At 37.3% G+C, this 20568-nt stretch overlaps 1 protein-coding gene across 1 annotated transcript in view; it reads left to right on the top strand.

Annotated features, from left to right (window-relative positions):
* The window catches only part of CNTLN (centlein), a gene marked incomplete at both ends in the record, with an annotated part of 198071 nt that overhangs the window by 50038 nt on the left and 127465 nt on the right, over positions 1-20568 (top strand). The window contains 4 exons of the mRNA XM_081318884.1: positions 6271-6405; positions 7026-7205; positions 13721-13854; positions 16572-16734. Coding sequence (XP_081175010.1) covers positions 6271-6405; positions 7026-7205; positions 13721-13854; positions 16572-16734 — 612 coding nt within the window. The remainder of the gene's footprint in view (positions 1-6270; positions 6406-7025; positions 7206-13720; positions 13855-16571; positions 16735-20568) is intronic.

Below are 20568 nucleotides of genomic sequence, written 5' to 3' on the forward strand. Positions count from 1 at the left end.
CACCACTTCTGTCATTTTTCTTTGCAAAGAAAATCTTGTTAAGGATGGGGGAATAAAAATCAACTATAGCTGCACAATACCTTTTGATGGTAGAACTATGAGCCTTCTATCTGAGAACATCTATACTCTTATAACACACATAGCACCTTTCTGTGATCTTGACTTTTGATAGTGTTTGACTTTAGTTGAAATATCTCCACTATTTTGAACAGGTATCAAGTTGGATGTATAGTTGAAATTGAAGCTCTTTTACTTGTTCCTTTTGTTATCCCTGTAATACTTTATTGTAATTTTTACCATAAATTTTAAGGATCGTGGCTGGATGTAACCTCACTCTTAAAAAAGGCATTCGTGGTCCTCTAGCAAACTATAAAGTGAACGTATTAAAATTATCAGTGATTTATCACATGTTCCAATTGTCAGCTAGCATTTTATGATAAGTTATGAATACTTGTATCGACGGTATATGTTTTTTTCAAACTTACCATTGCATTCAATAAAGTATGTTCCATTTAATCTTTTAAATTTGAACTTTAAGTAGTTATATTTTATGGTTTGAGACTACAGTAACTGCTCTATATATTTTAAAATTGCTTTTGTTTGAAGGGAATTTTCTTATTACATCCTCAAAGGACCACCGGTTTAGGTGGAAATAGATAATTGCTGAAGGCTATCTTTGTGCAACCTAGCAGTTCGAAAGCACGTAAAAATGCAAGTAGAAAAATAGGGACCACTACGGTGGGAAGGTAACAGCGTTCCGTGCGCCTTTGGCGTCTAGTCATGCCGGCCACATGACCACGGAGACGTCCTCGGACAAGCGCTGGCTCTTCGGCTTTGAAACGGAGATGAGCACCGGCCCCTAGAGTCGGAAACGACTAGCACACATGTGCGGGGGAACCTTTACCTTTACCTATCTTTGTGCAGTTTCTTCAAGTAAGAGTTGGAAGAAATCTTGAAAATCATCTATCGCCTCCTGTCATATTCTTTTCCATCTTTTACCACTTGGAAATTTCCCTTCATGCCCAACCACAGTCTATTTCCTTGAAATTTAATTGATTGTGTCTTCTTATATGTTGTGGAACCACTCGGACAGTTCTGCAGTATCTACTGCAAGTTACTTGGCAATTGGTGTCATACCTCTGCACAGTCCTCTTTTTTTCCAGTGCTTCGGTTTTTCATATCCTTTTCTTTAGAGTCTTCTTTTTTGTTGTTGTTGCTCTTCTTTGACCACACTTCAGTTTCTCAATGTCATTCTTAAAATGTGGTGTACAGAACTGGGTTCAATTCAGCAGGGGTTCCCACTCCCCAGACTAGCCCTGGTCCACAGCATGCCAGAAACCGGTCCACACAAACAAACGAAGCCCCATCCATGGGATGCAGGCAGCACACAAAACCGTGCCCCGTCCGGTCCATGAAAAATACATCTCTCCATGGTGCCCAAAAGGTTGGGGGCTGGTGCAATACAGTATTCTAACTGGTCTTTCCATGAAGAATGGAGAGAAACAATGTCTTCTCTTTATCTTGACATAGTGCTGTTGATGCAGCCCAGGTTTACATTAGCTATGTCTTTATCTGCATCACACTGTTCGTGCTTTTTCAACTTTTCTTTCAAGATACCTAGATCCTGTTCTCAAGTGCTTTTGTGTCTAAATCTCGATACTGTCCTAAGATGTTCATTGTTTCTCTGTTGTGTTGTTTGCAAATAATTTTTTTATATTGTACTGTATTTTCTAAGTCCTCATCCAAATTGTTTATAAGTATCTTAAATAGCACAGAGGCTAAAATAAAGAATATGATATGCCATTTGACGCACACATCCATTCTGCTTGCTGGAGCTTATACCTTTGCGAAATCTTTTTTCATTGCCTTCATTTTAAGGAAGTTCCTATTTTCCTATCATATCCTCATTTTAAGACATGCAAATGAGTATATAAATGAGAAATGCAGATACACTTAATTGACGTATTTGTGCTTTGGAAGGTAGAACAAGTATTTTCATAATATACAGGATATTACTACTTGTAAAATCTGTGTTGCACTTATTTTTCCAAATGAAAGTTTCTGCAGAGGCCTAGAACCTACTGAACTGTTTATAAAGTAGATACAGTAATAATAAATACAATTTAAAATGTAAGGCACATGTAAAACAACTGAAATAAGATAATATGAAAATATTCTAATCCAGATAGGTAAAGATAAAGTAGCTTCTGAAAGATAACCTAAAGAGTGTTTGGACACCTGTTATTTGGAATCTTGCACAGCTGCAAGATGAGAACTGAAAAAGAGTGTTTTGTACGCCTGACAGAATCCTGTACTATCTGTTACGTTATCATTTTATCACCACTTCTGCTCAGAATTCCAGGGTGCTATTGCAATTTTGCAGTTGGGTTGAAGACAATTATTTCCTAATGCAAGCACTGACTAGGGTTTTAGTCAATGTACTGCTTCTAGTGTGAATGAAGTTATTATGGATTGTTCAGCAAACCATGGTTAAAATATCTTATTTCATGAAATAAGCAGGATATAATTAATTATTTAATTTTCGGTTGTCCAACTCCAATTGATACATCATTATGCTATATGCCGTAATTCAGGGGTGTCAAACTGCCGGCCCACGGGCGGGACGCGTCATCCGGAAGCCGCACCCACCCCATTGCCAGCAATGGCAAAACTGTCCCGATACGTTGCATGACGTCACGTGATGTCGCAAGTTTGCTCTATTGTCTGCTCTATTCCTTTTGTGTACTTGGTGGCCTTAATATTAATATCCAAATAACTGGAAAGAAAAACCTATTTGTTTTCCTCAGGAGAGGAAAATTAAGGATGAATAAAAATATAGTAGACCTTCCCTTTCACAACAATGTTATTTAATTAGCTTCCAGTTTTGATCTGAAGAGACTAAAAGTAATCTTTTTGTCCTAGACCTTGCAATCTTTCAAAACCTTATCAGCCAATTATACTCCAAAGGGGTTAAAATAATAGTAGCTGCCTCATTATTTCTAAACTAGAAAATGTTTGGCTTGCTGTGCAAATCTATATTAAAGCTTTTGTTAATGGGCAAAATTGAAAGCATTGTTAACTGAAGCTTTCAGCTTTGGGTAAGATTAATACCTCTGTTTTTAATTTTTATCTAATCTATTTATACAGTTTTCATACCTTGAAAATAAAGTTTAGTAATTTCATTATTTTCTGAAACGTGGAGTCTCAATAAAATGCTACAGTAACTTGGGACTATTTCCTAAAATGAAAGAATCTGGTTATTAGATATTATTAATAATAGTGTGTACAGTTGTAAGAAATGCAGCATTTAAAAAGGTTTAAAATAAGTATGACAGAGTCATGGGCTGACTGCAGTGATATTGTTATTGCTTAAAAATGTATCTTTACTGTCTAAAAACTACTGTCTAGTTTTTATTTTTTACTCTGGCTTTTTCGGTTTATGTTTACTGTAGATGTTTTAATGTTGATTGCAATCTTTGTGTTTTTTGCTCTTAAGTACTATAAACTGCCAAAAATCTGGATGATTATAGGAACTTTTAAAATATAATAAAAGTATTAAAACTTTGATTAAAGTGCCTACTAGTCATTGATACAATTGCATACAAATTCCAATTCAGTTTATCTAGATTTCTTATCTTAGATTATTACTGTATTTATGTGTTTCCTCCAATAAAAGTAGCATATTCTTATTATTACAAACCAATGAATTTAAACATGTTAAGCCACCCAAATAAGCCTAATTCCATTAAATTATTCCGAAGGAAGCTCTCTGTATAAATCAATATACAGAGGTTGTAGGTTGATGTGTCTGTTGACGGAATTGCTTGTGGAGTGCCAGGCTTCAATGATCTCACAATCGTGGTGGATGGTAGCGTGGCCGATGATTCTTGTATCGCTCCAATCGAATTTATGCTGTTTGGTGTCAGTGTGGGTAGAGATTAGGGATTTGGGATGGTGGCGTTTGACAGCCAGCCAGTGTTAATTGACTAATGTTTGATCCATGTAGAATTGATTGCAATTGTTACAGTTGATTTTGTAAATTACATTGTTTCTTTCATCTTTCTGTCTCTTGTCTTTGATTTTGGATAATTCCTGGCGGAGTTTGGCTGTGGGTTTGTGAGCTATTGCTATTCCTAGACCTCTGGAAACCAGCACTTCACCTCCCAATGATGCTCATCTGAAGTAACCTCCCTACCTCAAGATCTACCACAAGACCTTCAATTGACTCACCCATACCTGACCCATCACAAGACCCTGATGTGATGTGACCTCTCCATCACAAGACCTACTTACCACACAAAGCCCTTATAAACAGAAGAACACTGACAATGACATCCCCTAAATTCCGCTGAAGATGTTTCCTAGCCTGGTGATGAAACATTCAGAAACCAACCCACAAGCTTGGAGAACGAACCTCCACCCTCATCCTACACCCAAGCTACAGATAGTCGCCACTATTGTTAGTTGTTTTCCCAGGAGAGGAACATGGTTCAGGGCTGCCTCTCAAATTAAGCCGTAGTCAGCTGTCACCAATTAAGATATATGCTCCCTTTTTGGCAAGAACCTCAAAGAACAGCTCTGCCAGGTGTGGGGGCTGGAAAGCTTTATGTCATGCTCATTTGACTGCTACAGCTATTTGGACAGTGCCTGTTTTTTTAATCAACCTGAAATGATTCTTGGTTTTGTGTCTCCTGAGGTTGACATTCCATGGAGCCTGCTGAAGCCTCTTCATTGTCTAAGTCTTGACCCATAACAAAGTAAAAACATGCTAATGGAGGAATGTATTAAGTTAACAATATTTTAGTCCAATTGTCTTGATAAGAGATATAGCACCTTGAATTTACTTTCTTCCTGGCATTTTCCCGCAGGAGCAGGGTCAGAATTGACTAATAAGCTTGTCACCCAAGCCAGGTGTTGTGGACTCAGAGTGACTGGCCCAAAGTCACCCGGTTGGCTTTCATGAATAAGACAGGACTAAAACTCAAGTCTCCTGGTTTCTAGCCAGTTGCCTTAATCACTAGACCAAACTCACAGGATATAGCACTTTAAATATTTCTGTAGTATTTGATTCAACCACTCAGTTATTCCATTTGTTGAGAACCATCATATTTCATATTTTAAAATGAGATTATGGATTCACAAGTAGTCAGTCTCATGCAAGCTGTCCACTGGCTTCCACTGATTTGGGCACACTGCTAAAGGGTCTGCATATCACTTCGGAATATCCCTTGAATATCCCTAGTAATCTTATAATATAACTGGCTCTGAAGCATCTCCTAATAATAAGAGTTAGCGCTAAAGTAAAACTACAGGGTTTCTTATTTGTGCAAATTTGACATGTCCAATATTGCCAGCACTTTCAATTATCTCATACTTTTAATATGCCCAGTGAGAATACAGTAATCAACTAATATTAAAATTGATATTTGCTCAGCACCAAAACAGATTTACATGCTGAATCTAAAACTGCAAGCAGGTACAGGTGTTAAGATGAAACAGCTGTTTTTCAGGATTCAAGTTCTGAAGGCACTCCTTTGTCCTTCTGTCTGTTCCAACATGGTTGGCATGCTCCTGGTCCCTTCTTTTGATGGGTACCCTGCAAGCAAGCCTTCTCATTCAGTCAAATAATCCCTACCACGCTCTCCTTCAAATAAATTCTAAAGACCTGGCTATTAGTAGAGCGAGTGGAATCCGTTTGGGTTGGTGCATGGGCAGCTTGGTTGGAGGTTTTTCCCTCCAGGTGATCCATTCTTTCCTTGGCTCGTTATTTTTCGTATTGTTTTTGTTATTGTTAGCTGCCCAGAGTTGTCTGCAGTTGATTGATCTAACACAGGGGTGTCAAACTCAATTTCATTGAGGGCCGCATCAGCATTGCGGTTGCCCTCAGGGGGCCGGGTGGGTGTGGCCTGGGTGGGCGTGGCTAAAGTGCATATGGCCTATTGGGTGGACATGGCCAGCTCTACATCGTTCGCATCAAGGGTGCCTATGGGGGCCTGGGCAGAAGTGGGACAGATCTGAGGGTCTCTGGCAGGAGGAGGGTCTCTGGGCCAGGGCCAAAACAGTGGGGGCCGTTCCCTCACTGTTTCCAGGATGGCTTCGTGGGCCGCATGAAACCATTTCACGGGCTGGATCTGGCCCCCGGGCCTTGTGTTTGACATGTCTGATCTAACAGATGGGACTGGTGGATTTATTAAATAAATAGCTGGAACTTTTATTTTGGAACGTTATGTTCTTTACCTGTTTATTTAAGAATTGTTAACTCTTTCTTAGAGAACAAGTGGACAACAAGAGGAGATAAACAACCTGGTGCAAAGGAAAATTGCTGTAGATGAAGAAAATGTTGCCTTAAAAAAGGAGCTTTGCATCTTACGACAGAAATCTCAAGATGTGATGCAGGAACGTAAGGTATATTGACTTGCACATAGTAGAAGGTAGCCATAACTTTGAAGTTGCTGTTATAAGTTGCTGGCCTGTCTCTGTGGCATGGAAAGTGACAAGCTCAGAGGAAATATAGCCTTAGGCCTTAGATTGTACCTTTCAGTTTCCTCACACGTGTCAAACTTCTGAAAAGATCCCTTAAACTGAAGAATCCACCCTTTGTAACTTTCCAATAAATAGTTAATGATGGAAATGGAGCAGAGAAAGGAGGAGTGTGAAGATGTGGCTTTGTGTAATTAGATTCTGATGGGACTGGCATTATTAATTGATAAAGCCGAGGTCTGGGAGGATATGTCTGTGTGGGTCTCAAAAATAGCTGGGGACAGCATCAAAGGCAGTTTGATCAATTAATGGGCTCTTTGCAAATGTGTACTCATCAAAGCTGTCATCCAGCTAAAAAATATGACCCTTCCACCTGCATGAAAGAGGCCAATAAAAGTACACAGGTGACCTTGGCCATCAAATATAGACGAAGCTGCTCTGAGGGTAAAATCTGCACAGTTTATATTTGCTGATTAGTTCTCAGGTTTTTTTAAAAAAAAATATTTTCTCTCTTTTTTATCGGCCCTTGCGGTACTGTTGTACAGGACACCAAGGAGTGTGCGCAGAGAAAGGATGAGCAAAGCAGACTGGTTATAAAAAATCTGGAGGAGGAAAATGAGGGTTTAAGTACACGCTATGCTGACCTGCTAAATGACCTGGAGAAACTGAAGAAGCAGGAATCACAATGGAGAATAGAAAAGTCTGGCATCGATGCAAAAATAAAGGTATGAAAACGTATCAGCTCCTGGATATGATTTCGGAATCTGCTACTCACAGGCTTTATGCTACATGTTATTTTCTTTAAATAACAAGTTATATATTCATAACAACCAGTGGGGACCGACATTCATTTACATTCCTTCACTTAAAACCCAAAGCTTTTTAAAAATTGATGTTTCAAAGCAAGAAACTGACTTCAAATAGCCATCCTAAAATGTAATCATTAAATAATAAAGGCTATTTCATTCAAATGTAAGGATGCTTTAAAAAAAAAATTGGAAATCTTCCTGTCGCTCCAGGATTTCCCCTCTCAGTGTGATTGGTAGCACAATCTTCTGCATGAGAATATGGAAAGACTATTTCTTAAGCAGACCCAAAGGTCCATCTTGTCAAATGTTCTGTTTCTAGTAGTAGCCAGCATGTGTATTTTGTGCTTGGTAGGGTTTCACTGAAGCATTTTCTTAAGGTAAATACACACAGTGTATAGTGTTAATTTAATTTAATAATATTCTGTTATGAACAAAGCATGCTATAATTATCCCTAAATTTTGTTATAGACTTCACAGGTTCCAGTAGACTGACTTGGCTTGCAATTAATTGCTCTGTTATAATTTATGTTCCACAAGCTGCCCCTTCCATTTCATTGGGCAGTAGAAAATATCCTGATGTATGGGTGGTATGTATGTTTGTAACAATCTGCAACCCCAATGCTGCCTGAGGCCTCAGGCAATTTTGTGGCAGCTGGAGCATCTTCAAACATTGCTGAAAACTGGCAGCAGTTTTTGCCACCATTTTGAGACATGAAATAGATATCATGTGCAGGTTAAGAATATCCAACTTAAAAATAACTCTTAGATACAAACTGTCTATTAAATGGTAGGTGGCCTTGTCCTTTCTGGAGTTGATGAGGTGCTGAAGCTGTGCAAAGCTTTCAGGAAGCACATTTTAAATATTCAGCCTGTTATCAGCAGTTCCTGAAAGCACATTTTCAGTGCTTTGTGTGCTTGAGCAAGGACCATGCTATCTGCCATTTTTAGTAATAGGCAATCTTTTAGTATGAGCTCCGATGTAAATACAAATTCAGGTTAAAAACATAGAGAATAGAAGTTCTTCACCCAGATACTACCTGTGGTTTTTAAACAAATTCCAGAGCAAAAAGTAAAGAAAAAGAATCAGATCCCATGTATATATTAATTTGCATCAGTATATCTATTCTGTAGTGTCTCTCTCTCTCTCTCTCTCTCTCTCTCTCTCTCTCTCTCTCTCTCTCTCTCTCATAATCACTAACAGAAATTTTGTCTCAACTATTAACATGATTGTCAATAACGTCATTATAACAGTTCTACATTTTTCTATATATGAATAATGATCTGGGATATAACCCAAACATCATGGAGATTGGCAATTGGTAACAATGTTATAATTTTGGATAAAAATCCATATCAGCCACAGTTCTTAGAGCTTTCATGAGTATTGAGTTCATTTCAGATTTTTGTGTGGTAGTGTAAGTGACTGTATACGTGTCATTTGGGTTATAATTTGTGTATATGTGAGAAAGGAGAAGGAAAGTTTGATCTGGAAAAAAGTGGATCCTGCACTTGAAGGAAAATGCTAAGAAGAAAAAAAAGTTGTCTTCACTTAATGTTTTTTTATCTAATTTCCTATTTCCTCCCATGTGTTCGGTACGTTTTCTCTTTTAGTCTAACCAAGTCGATTCTACTTTATCCTAGTCTAACAAAGTTTCCCTTTCTTCCCCCAAATATATTACTATTTTTTCCAAGAGTGCTATACTAGATTCAAAGTATCAGTGTGCTTAAAAGGGAAAAAGAGGTATATTATTTTCTAGATTCTGAACTCTTCCCTTGAGTCCGTCTCTGAAACCTAGGAGTGGGAAAACCATAAAAATCTAACTTCATGTGGAACCTTGAACTAATTTCAGAACCCTTTTACAAGTAAGCTGTTTGCTCTTTTTATATATGTGGTTTCTTTCGGATTCTTGTGTGATGCCCAGAATGACTTTTGGTAAGATGGGGGACCCTATACACGTTTTAAATAAATAAAGCAGTTCAGATATTTGATAGGAAAGTTCCCTTACTGCAGGCAATTCCTAGGTAATTAAAAGGGAAGAGAGAGTCTTAGAAAAAGAAATGGCAAAAGACAGCTGTTGACTCCCACCTTGTTTTCGTTCTGGTTGAATACAGGTAAATCCTCAACTTACAACAGTTTGTTCAGTGACTGTTCAAAGTTACAACAGCTGTCCATGCTGCGACTGACTGTGGCTACAGCCATTTTCCTGCTTATTCTAGGTTGCCACATAGAACGGAGGGAGGAGGGGGCTGCCCAGGTGCTTTGCTAGTCATAATAATCTTTTGTTCTGTGGGAACCAAGGTCATTGGCTGCTCTCAAGCCTGCAGGCTGGATGTTGTAGAAAAAGCCCGCCAAATGATTGTATTGGGGATCATAGTTGCTTGCATTGTTTTATGGGTGGGATTTTTAACTTTGTATTGAGGAATTATTACATGTGTATCCAGACTTGGTTTCACTCTTGACCGTGCTGATACTTTGTAACTAATAAACATGTTCTTTGAGGCATTTGCAAGCCTCGAAGTTCTGCTTTATTCATCTCTGTCTCTTGGAACCATGACAACAGCACTGAAAAATGTGACTTATGACCTTTTTTCACAGTTACGATCTTTGCAGCATCCCATGGATCATTTGATCAAAATTCAGATGTTTGGCAACTTATTCATATTTATGACCGATGCTGTGTCCCAAGGTCATGTGATCACCTTTTGCAACCTTCTCATAAGCAAAGTCCATGGGGAAGTCAGATTCACTTAACTTCTGTGTTACTAATTTATCAACTGCAGTGATTCTCTTAATAACTGTGGCAAGAAAGGTCGTAAAATGGGGCAAAACTCACTTAACAAATGTCTCACTTAACAACAGAAATGTTGAGCTCAATTGTGACCATAAGTCGAGGACTACCTGTACTTGCTTGCTTTGCCACCTCAGTATTGACTTATGGTCCCCCGGTAGGTAAACTCTATGAGAATTGCAATCTTAGTTTTGAATAAGGAATCAGCATAGGCATGTGAGAAAGGTTTCCTGTTTCTGAAAAGACTTGTTTTAATCAAAAATGGCCTAGCATATTTGCAATGTTAGCCACACAATCAGATAAACAGTTTTCTTGAAAGCATAGATTTCTGAATAAATACTGTGCAGCGCAGTATGTATACATTGTTTCTGTTTAAAATGCTGATTGATTTTCTGTTTACAAAAAAAATCTGAACGGGCAAGTTTTTCTTACAAAAAGTTGAGTATTTGTACAAATGCCTATTCGGGGTTTTGTGCGGGTTTTTTTCCCCTCACAGATCTGTGACAGTAATTTGGAAATCTTTTAAATTACGTGAAAAGGCAGTGCAAGTTGAAAAGATTGTGTTTCTGTATTTTATTTCTATAAAATTAGTTTTCTCCAGAGTTTTGTTATCCATCACATTCTTGTTTTGTACCGTTGGATTATGTTAGCTTTTGTTTACTTTCAGTTTGACTAAATGTTTCCATCTGTTTGCAGTTTGTGTGCTTGACAGATCAGGAATCTTAAGACTGCAAGTCCATGAGAGCACTTTCCTTGGTCTACAGGACTATTTTAATTTTTTCCACTGGAAAATCCTAGTGACCAACAAAAGAAAGAAGAGGGACAAATGACTTATTTTTTTCCATTTCCATATTATCCATCCCACTATTTAGTCCTAACAAAAGCTTTGTCGTGCAAGAATGCAAATTTCAAGCTTAAAAATAAAGGTAGCAATTTTTTTCAACCAGTGATCATACTTACAAGAAAATGTTGACATCACCAAGGTTGGGACAGAGTTTTGTTTTATTCACTTTTCAGCTACGGATTTACAAAATAAGTGACACATAACTGCGGTCTGTTGATGTGGAAGTGAATTATATATTACAGAAGGGTTTTTATTTTGATCCATTAGAATTGACCCCCAATTTATCCTGTATTTTCAAACTTTAGGATCTTCTGGCATATTTTTCTTTTGATTGCCTACATGGTACTTGTTGCACACTTGCTTTCCTTTGAATCAAAGCCTGATTCACCTACTCCTATACAAATGAAGTGCTCTAGATGAACAAACGTCCTGATTATGTATTTTATTGCTGAATTTGTGCTTGTTCCTCTTCTTAGATTTGAAGTGTTTGTGGCCACCCAAGAGGGATAAAATAGATCTTGGGTAATGCCAAGATCCAGAATTCAATAGTCTTAAATTGCATGACACACAGGTGTCTCCTCATCTACTAATGACCTGGAGAGTATTGTTGTTATTGAAGCTGGATACGAACTGAAGATTGTTTGTACCCTACACAGATACTATGGGTGAATGCTGGACTGTATTGAAGTAAGAAGGACAAAGGAAGGAACAAGCTTTATCTCCTGATGAATTTTGAAGATGTCAACGATAAAGTTATTAGTATCTTGTTTAAGTATATAGGGGGAAGTCTAGGTTGACAGGCTTTTGCCATAAATTCAGCCACAACTAACCTATTCCTGAGAAATAAAGCTTCCTTCTTGCCTGTTCCATTGGTGTGACAACCTGGTGCTCCTGGGTTAATATTGCTAAGCACATTGATTTGTGCTTTAAATTGTAAGCCGCCCTGAGTCTTCGAAGAAGGGCGGGATATAAATGGGATTAAAAAAAAAAATTCCCCCTGTTTATAAACATGGAAGATTTTAATTCTGTAGAGAACGGCATATCAAAAAAACTATTGTATTCCTTCCCTTTGCTTACTCCCATTCACCTGTTCATTCTTAACTGCAGCCTTTTGGTACTACTTGAGATAGTCCTCAACTTACGACCACAATTGAGCCCAAAATTTATGTTGTTAAGTGAGACATTTGCTAAGGGAGTTTTGCCCCATTTTGCAACTGTCACGTTTATTAAGTGAATCACTGCAGTTGTTAAATTAGTAACACCAGTGAATTTGGTTTCCCCTTTGATTTTGTTTGTCTGAAGGTCACAAAAGGGGATCACATGACCCCGGGACACTGCAACCGTCATAAATGTGAGTCAGTTGTGAAGCATCCGAATCTATGACCGTGGGGATTTATGACAATGGTCATAAATACAAAAAATAGTCATAGGTCACTTTTTCCAGTGCCGTCGTAACTTTGAATGGTTACTAAGTGAACTACCTATACATGATTCCTGCAGATGTTCAGGAATTCAACCCTTCCTGCTTAGTGTCTTGTCTTTGGGCTGGTTGTGCTAGTGAGGGGAACTGTTTGAAGGGAACCTTTGCATCTTTCCCTGCTACAATATACAAATGTTGCAAGCAGAAAGGATTTGCAAAGCTGCAAATCTACTGCTGCTGTCCTTTGTTGTTACAAGTATTGTTTGGACAGTCCATTCTCAATACGTTTCTGAATCCTGATGCTATCGAGCAGGAGGCCTTGGCTGTTTCTTCAGATTTTCATTAAGGTCTCTGATGTCTCCAACGAATTTTGGAATTGACAGCTGGGTGGGTTTTTTTTGGGCAGGAAGGAGTTTTGTGTTAATTTTGCCATAGTCTACTCTACTCTACATACAGATCCCACATTCAACCTCAAGGTGAAAAGAGCTGAGGGTTAACTCTGTTTTTGTTATCTTTCATTCCCCCCCCCAAAAAATATCAGCAGGTGGTTCTATCCTGCTAATCAGCTACACTTATCAGAGTTCTATCCCATGGGATTGTTCTATTATGTTCTCCTTTAGGATGTCTCCCCTTCTGTTGAAAAAAGGAGAACGAAGCTCAGTTTTGTGGTGAAGAGAGAGCCTTTTCTTTTTCTTTCTTTCTTTTTTTTGTCAACCTTGCCTTGTTTTGTCACCTGGATTTGGGAGCTGGAGGAATAACCCACCCTAGAGCCATTTATCTCATTTTAGAGGGGGGGGGAAAGAGAGGTATTTCACTTAACCATTTGCAATTCCTCCCCCTTCAAATGTTTGCAGTTCTTATTTGTGCAACTGAGCGGCAGAAGCCTTTTAGATTTCAAAAGCATTTTATGTTTTTTCGCTCTTCGTATGCAGAATAATATTATTCAATTTATTGATTTCTATGAACTAATTTGGATTGGTTTTAAATTAGTTATGTTGCGCTTAATGTATTTTGAGATAGTATTAGCTGTACTGAAGTTATTTTATAAGACAGATTTATATGTTACAATCAATAAGCATAATTTCCTTTAGGTTTTCCTACCTGCAATGCAAAGTTGCACAAACCATTGCACTAATTCACTCATACAAGGACTTATAAAGGAATTAAGATGCTCATGTAGTCTATAACTATTTTGCATTATTTTACTTATTGTTTTATAATTTAGCTTGAAATAAAAGCTTAGATTTAATTAAACTTTTTGTTTTTAAACTTTAGATTAATCAACAATCCTTCTTCTTTTTGCTTACACTTTAAATGTAGTATTGTTATCCTGTACTGTAACTCTCCAGCTATTGGTTCTATCGCAATTGTCTTCCAGAATTTGGAATCAGCTTTAAAAGAAGCAAGGGGACAAGTGGAAATCCTGCACAATAAGTGTGATGACCTGGCATCTCAGCTGGGGCTTAAGCAAACTGAATTAACACAAAAGGATTTGGATATGGCCAGAGCTAAGTATGTTTGATATGATAAATAAAGTGGTATAATCTTACATTGTTTGGATTGGCAATATTTTATTCAAATGCTTTACAAATAGTCCTTGACCTAATGACCATTTGCTCAGCGATCATTTGAAGTTACAGTGGTGCTGAACAAAGGGACTTAATGACCTGTATCTGAAGTCATGGCCAATGAAGAGACCCCACAGTCATGTGATCAAAATTCAAGTGCTTTGCAGCTTGCCTGCATTTACGACTACAGGGCACTGTGACTCCCCCGTTCTTCTATTTCCCACACATCCACATTTAGGACAGAAAAGTTATCCATTCCCTTCAAAATAAATAAATTAATAAAACCTTTGGCCTGTACCTATCTTGTTATTTTTTTCCAATCCAGTTAAATGTTGGCAAGAAGTTATAGAAGGGCTTTGAATATCTGCAGGACAATTCTCAGAAAACAGTTATAAAAGGGCTTTGAATATCTGCCCATCAGCAGGACAATTCTCAGAAAACAGAATAAAATCAATTTCGTATGGGGAAGAAGGTTGCAAAAGAAATAACATTTGTAAATAGTCCAGGTTTGACTGATGAACATATATATATATATATAGATATAGATATAGATATAGATATAGATATAGATATAGATATAGATATAGATACACATACACACACACACACACACATACACATATACATACACATACATATATATACATACCTACATACGTATGTATGTATACACACACACACACACACACACAAACATATATACATATATATATTCAAAAATGCTCCCCAATTTATCATTATGAGAAAGGCAGTTTGCATGTCTCAAAATGCATCTGATTTCCATTTTAAATCCCACCAGTCCTGTGGGATTCCCTCCTGGTCATGTGACCAGAATAAAATGTACTGATTTAATTTTTAGATGACCCATTATAGAAATCACTTGGTAGCATACAAAATACTCCTTGAGGGAGATGGGCAGCCTGGAAACATTAAATATAAATAGATAAAAATAAATGAAATATCAGAAATCCTAAACAACTATAAAATTACAGAAGCTGCCTTGCATAGCATTAAAGGATCATTTGGGGAAAAGTTTAAATCTAACAATTAAACATTATAGGCCAACTCAAAGATGTGCTTGTAAAAGACTTCTTAACGGCTATTGTAGGTGGGAGTCTTAGATCTTATTGGGTACTGAGTTTCACTCATTTCGACCCTTTTTTCTTTCCTCCCTTTGAGGCAGCTGCATGCCAGCTACAAAAGGAGATGCCCTTGGACTTGGATGTGAGTGTGCTGGGAGGGATCATGACAGTGGATTACATTAGAGAGAGGATATAGGCAAGAACTGAGCAAAGCAAAACATCCAAAACAAAGTTAGTTTGGTGAGTCTATGGGAGCACAGCCAGTTTGCTTCAGGTGACTAGAGGCATGGAAGAAATAAGAGGGTTTTTTTCCCCAGAACTGATGAAAGCTGCAAACTGAGAAGAAAAGGCAGAGCCTAGCAGCCACATGAACTTTTATATCACGCCAACATCAAGCCAACATTACTAAACATTTCCCCTCACAGTCGGAATCCAAGAGATACCAGAGCCCCTGCAGCAGTTCAGGCCAGAGGCAATTGATCACTACTGTAAGGCCAAGGAGAATGATTTGATTCTAGTAAGGCTAGAATCTTCAGGAGAAGAAAAGAACCTCCATTTCTTCCCATTTGACAGATCTAAGAAAGCGGCTAAAGACAGGGCTAACTAAGCCAAGATAATTAACATAAAAGTGGGCAATTTAAGCTAGCAAGTAGAAGGAAGAGGGAGGGAGAAGCAATAAAGGGACTATAGATAAAGGCATAATAAGCCCAGTGTAATCTATAATAAATACTACCCAAAGAAACTATAAGATACATAGGAAACAACTTACCATAGAATAATAGAAAGATAGAAAACCATTATACACACACACACACACACACACACACACACACACACACACACACAGAGAGAGAGAGAGAGAGAGAGAGAGAGATAAAATATTGAAAAATACATGGACATTCTTAATTTTGTTTGAAAGGAATCATTTTTGTACAATAAATCTTCCTATTTCATGCCTGTGGTCTAATCTAGTTCCCCAACGAATCACTGCAGAGTTCTACAAATTATTTTTGAATTTAGTAAATAGAAGTTACTTCTACTAATTAGCAAAATATAATGAAAGTATCTCTGAAATATTTCCTTCCTAACAGCAAGTGCTTATATTGCATGCCATTATTCCTATGAACTGAAATCTTGTTCTTTGCTTTAAGAGTTAAACATTTCTTCCAGTTGTCTGGCAAACCTCAGAACAACTCACCAGGATCTGTTTGAAAAACATAAACAAGAATAGGTGATATCATCATTGTCACAAATAAATCCACTTCACATTTTAATTTAATTTTATTTATTAAATTTATATGCTACCCATCTCACCGTTGGGCAACTTTAACCTTTAAATAAGAAGTTCAAGACCTATAATAATAATATGTTTATTTAAAATATTTTAATGCAACATAGGGCCCATGAAAAAAATGTTATTTTTGTATGTTTATAAGCTGATCCAATTATGATTAAAACTGTATTTTTAGAAAATTGGAGAATAATAGAGTGCCATAAAAATAGTTAATAAGACTACGATTTGAGATCATCATGGTATTTCTTTTGCTCAACTTCATTGTTTCTTGCTTGCTTTGCACAGGAAGGAATTGCAGGAGCTGCAGAATCTGTACAAACAGAACACTGAACATGCGGCACAGCAGGCAAAGCTGATCCAGCAGCTTCAGGCTCTCAATACAGATACACAAAAAGTACTGAGAACTCAGGAGGATGCTCACACAGCTGAAACAATATCATACCAAAAAGTATGCTGCTTCCCTCATTATTAAAAATATATTTGTTCTACATCTATACGATCTCTAAATTTTTACTCTATCGGTGTAAATGTACTCTCAACCATGAGCAAGCAGTAATGGTGTACAGATAGTCCTTAACTTACAACCACAGTAGAGCCTAAAATTTCTGTTGCTGAGTAAGGCAGTTGTTAAGTGAGTTTTGTGCCATTTTATAATCTTTTTTGCCACAGTTATTAAGTCACTGTAGTTGTTAAGTGAATTATGTGGTTGCTAAGTGAATCTGGCTTTCCCCATTGACTTTGCTTATCAAAACTCATTTGGGAAGGTTACAAATGGTGATGACATGACCCCAGGACAGTGCAACACTGTCATAAATGCATACCAATTGCCTAGCCCCCGAATTTCGATCTCATGACCATGGGGATGCTGCAACAGTTGTAAATGTGAAAAACGGTGATAAGCCACTTTTTTCAGTGCTGTTGTAACTTCAAACATTCACTAAACAAATGGTTGTAAGTCAAGGACTACCTGTATAACTCTTTGGTGGAACATCCATTACTTTCGTGTCCGTGGAATCATTATAACAATACTATTCCTAGTGTTCTATGTTTTTTGCAGCTGAAGAAGTAGCCTATTTAGAGCAATGTTACTTTTTTCAGATATGAAACATGGTATAGTGCCATTGTACTGTACAAACTTACTTTGTCTTACCTGTGACATATACTACCTAGTATTTCTTCAATTAATGTTTGCAGTGTGGGTATTATGACCATTCTAGTTTTATCCTGAACAGTGTTCTTTAAAATAATGAGATTTCAATCATTTTTCCTACTCTGCTAGAGTAGGAAAACTAAAATGACTAATTTTAATTTACTACACTATTCTACTCTATTACATAAGACTGTTTGAGAGTGGTCTGCTTAATATACTTGTGCAGCAATTAGAAGAAATGCAGGAAGTGTAATTTCAAACTTGAAAGAATGGAAATTATATGTTGCCTAAATGGGAAACTGTATTCAGTGGGTTAGCTCCCATGTAAGTATTTGTAGATTTGTTTGTAGTCCATTGAAATAACTTCTTTTATGAAATGTTCAGTCATCCTGATGAATAGCTTTCTAGAAGCCAAGACTTCAGTGAAAGGAAGTCTTCTATTTTAAAACAAAACTTCTAAACTGTAAATTTCTGAGTACTGTGATAAGATAGTCTGGAGACTCTCCTTGTCTTATTATCCTTAGTATTGATTTAAGATTTACCAACTTGAGTCTTAGGTGAGGACAAACCTATTGAGTCTCATTAAAATGAACACACTGCAGGAGCACTTTGTCTGCTTGGGACTAGTAAAATAGTTGGTATATATTTTTAGAAAATATTTCTTTTTCTGGTAGGAGTACTGTAAATATAATATAAAATAGATGTCAAGGAGTTTCTTTTAATGTAGAATATTTACTTTGAATAAGGGGGAAGTTGTGTTGTACAAACTCCAACTAGATATTAGTGTTGAAATGATAGTTTATATAAAGTATTCTGGAGATTATTGATGTGATTTCCAAACATTACTGAAATTTTCAACAACATATCTGTTCTAGCTATATGAACTAGATGAGATTTAGAAACGTCACAAAATATTATTATTATATTAACATCATGATTAATCTATTCTTGGAGTGCTCAATATTCTCATACATGATACTCCCTCTTCAAATCCCCCAAATTCCCAACTAACAGCTGATCCAGGTGAAGAAATATTATTCATATTTAGCATTTATAGTAGATTTCATATTTAAGTGAAGAATGTCTTAAAACAGGGGTGTCAAATTGCCGGCCTATGGGCCGGACGTGTCATCTGGAAGCCACGCCCACCACATTGCCGGCAATGGCAAAACTGTCCCAATACGTCACATGACGTCATGAGTTTGACATGTCTGTCTTAAAACAATTACAAAGTTATTATACAGACTTTTTGACCAATTTTTTCCATATTAAAAATATTATACACACACACACACCACTTTATTTGCTTTTAGTGTAAATTACATTCAGAATGCCGAGAAAGACTTGTTCTGTTCCAGCCTATGACCGGCCCTGTTTGAATGTCAGGGACAACCCATTTTTATAGTCAACAGGCTGGAAAAACCCAACCAAATTTATTTACAAAGAAATCAAAAGTTCAAACGAGTTAAACAGGAATAACAGACCAGGACTCTAGCAGAAGATCTTCAAACGGTTGCCTTCAGCAACCAGCACCTCTCACACCTTCCCCTTTTATCAGCAGTCCCAAGGCGTGGCTTCTCATTGCCTTCTCCTCCTCTCACCGAGTTGCCTCATTGCCTTTCTCTGTTCTACTCTGCTGGATTTCCTCCTGCTCCTAGCGTCCCTGAATAGATCCAGCTGTGAATTATCTACGTCCGATACCTCGTGCTCACAAGGCTGAGTCTGATGAGGAACATGACGGGAGGGACCAGGCTGAGAGTCCTGCAGTGCATCAGAGCCTCCCTCTGACACCAAAGGTTCTCCAAACCTCTCCTCCTCCTCTTCAGAATCATCAGACTCAGCTGCCAGTATCACAGGCTGACGCTGAATCACAACAAGACTAAGAAATAGTAAGCTAAGGAAATGAAAGGCATGAGAGGAGAAAGGAAGAGGAAGAGGAAAAAATAGTAACACAGAAGTAATTACTTTATACTGAATACATAACACATAGTGATAGGTTTCTGTATCTTTTTCCCAGCCAAACTTGCTTTCACCACATACATTTACTGTCTTTTATTCTTTAAACTTCTCCCCATTCTTTTTTTCCCAAATCCCATCAACGTCATCTAACTATGACTTTTTCAGTTTCACCTTTCCTCTCAACATATTTGAGAGCCATTTTGGTGTAGCAGTTAAGGTATTGGCCTAGAAACCAGGAGAGTGTGAGTTCTAGTCCCACTTTAGGGGCAGTCACATACTCTCAGCCAAACTCGCCTCATCTAAGAGTGTTGTGTGAAAAATAGGAGGAAGGGTTATTGGTATGTTTACCATATTGAATTGTATAAAGAGCAGGATAAAAATCTTTACAACCCCTTCTCCCATATTCATGCTTTTTAATATATACATTTGTTTTGTAATTCTGTACTAATTCACTTTCTGTGTATGACTAAGCCACCTCAGTGCATTTGTTTCCCACTATTTGTTTGATATTGTATTCAATGTTCATTCATTCATTGTTGATCTTGTCTCTCCTTCATTTGTTTACCACATGGACTTCTGAAGTCATTGATTTCCATTGTTTTTAATCTGTATGTTTTTTCTAAAATGTCCCACTCTCATCTCCAAATAACAGTGGGCAAGAAGTAAAGATTTATACAGACACATTTGTCCTCTTTCAATAAAGTTTCATTTCTCATAACAGGCTGCCTACTGCTTACTTTATACAATTTATATATTTACATGTCTTAAAAATTATCTGTTCACTTTCTTAGTAAACATTTTACCAAGATATATGCACTCATTTGCTTAGTCTACTTATTTGCCAACTCTTGCTTCATTTTTCCATCTGCCATTATTTTTCATGCTTCCATTAGCATAGTTGTACACAGTTCTTTTCACTTTGTTTCAGGCAAGTTCTCCATCAATTTTCCTTACACCCATTTTCCATTCATTCTGTTTTCTAATTCTGTAGAGCTATTCTATTTTCTAATTCTGTAGAGCTATCCTATTGAACTATGCCCCACTGAATTATATCTTGGAATGGAACTGTGTAGAATTGACAACAAAATTACATATTTATTTAAGCTATGGCTTCTCTCTGTATATTTTTAAAAAATATTGTATCATTCTTTCACAATATACCTCAATGTTATT

This window comes from Vipera berus (assembly GCF_964194415.1).
Source record: "Vipera berus genome assembly, chromosome: 2".
NCBI lineage: Eukaryota > Metazoa > Chordata > Lepidosauria > Squamata > Viperidae > Vipera > Vipera berus.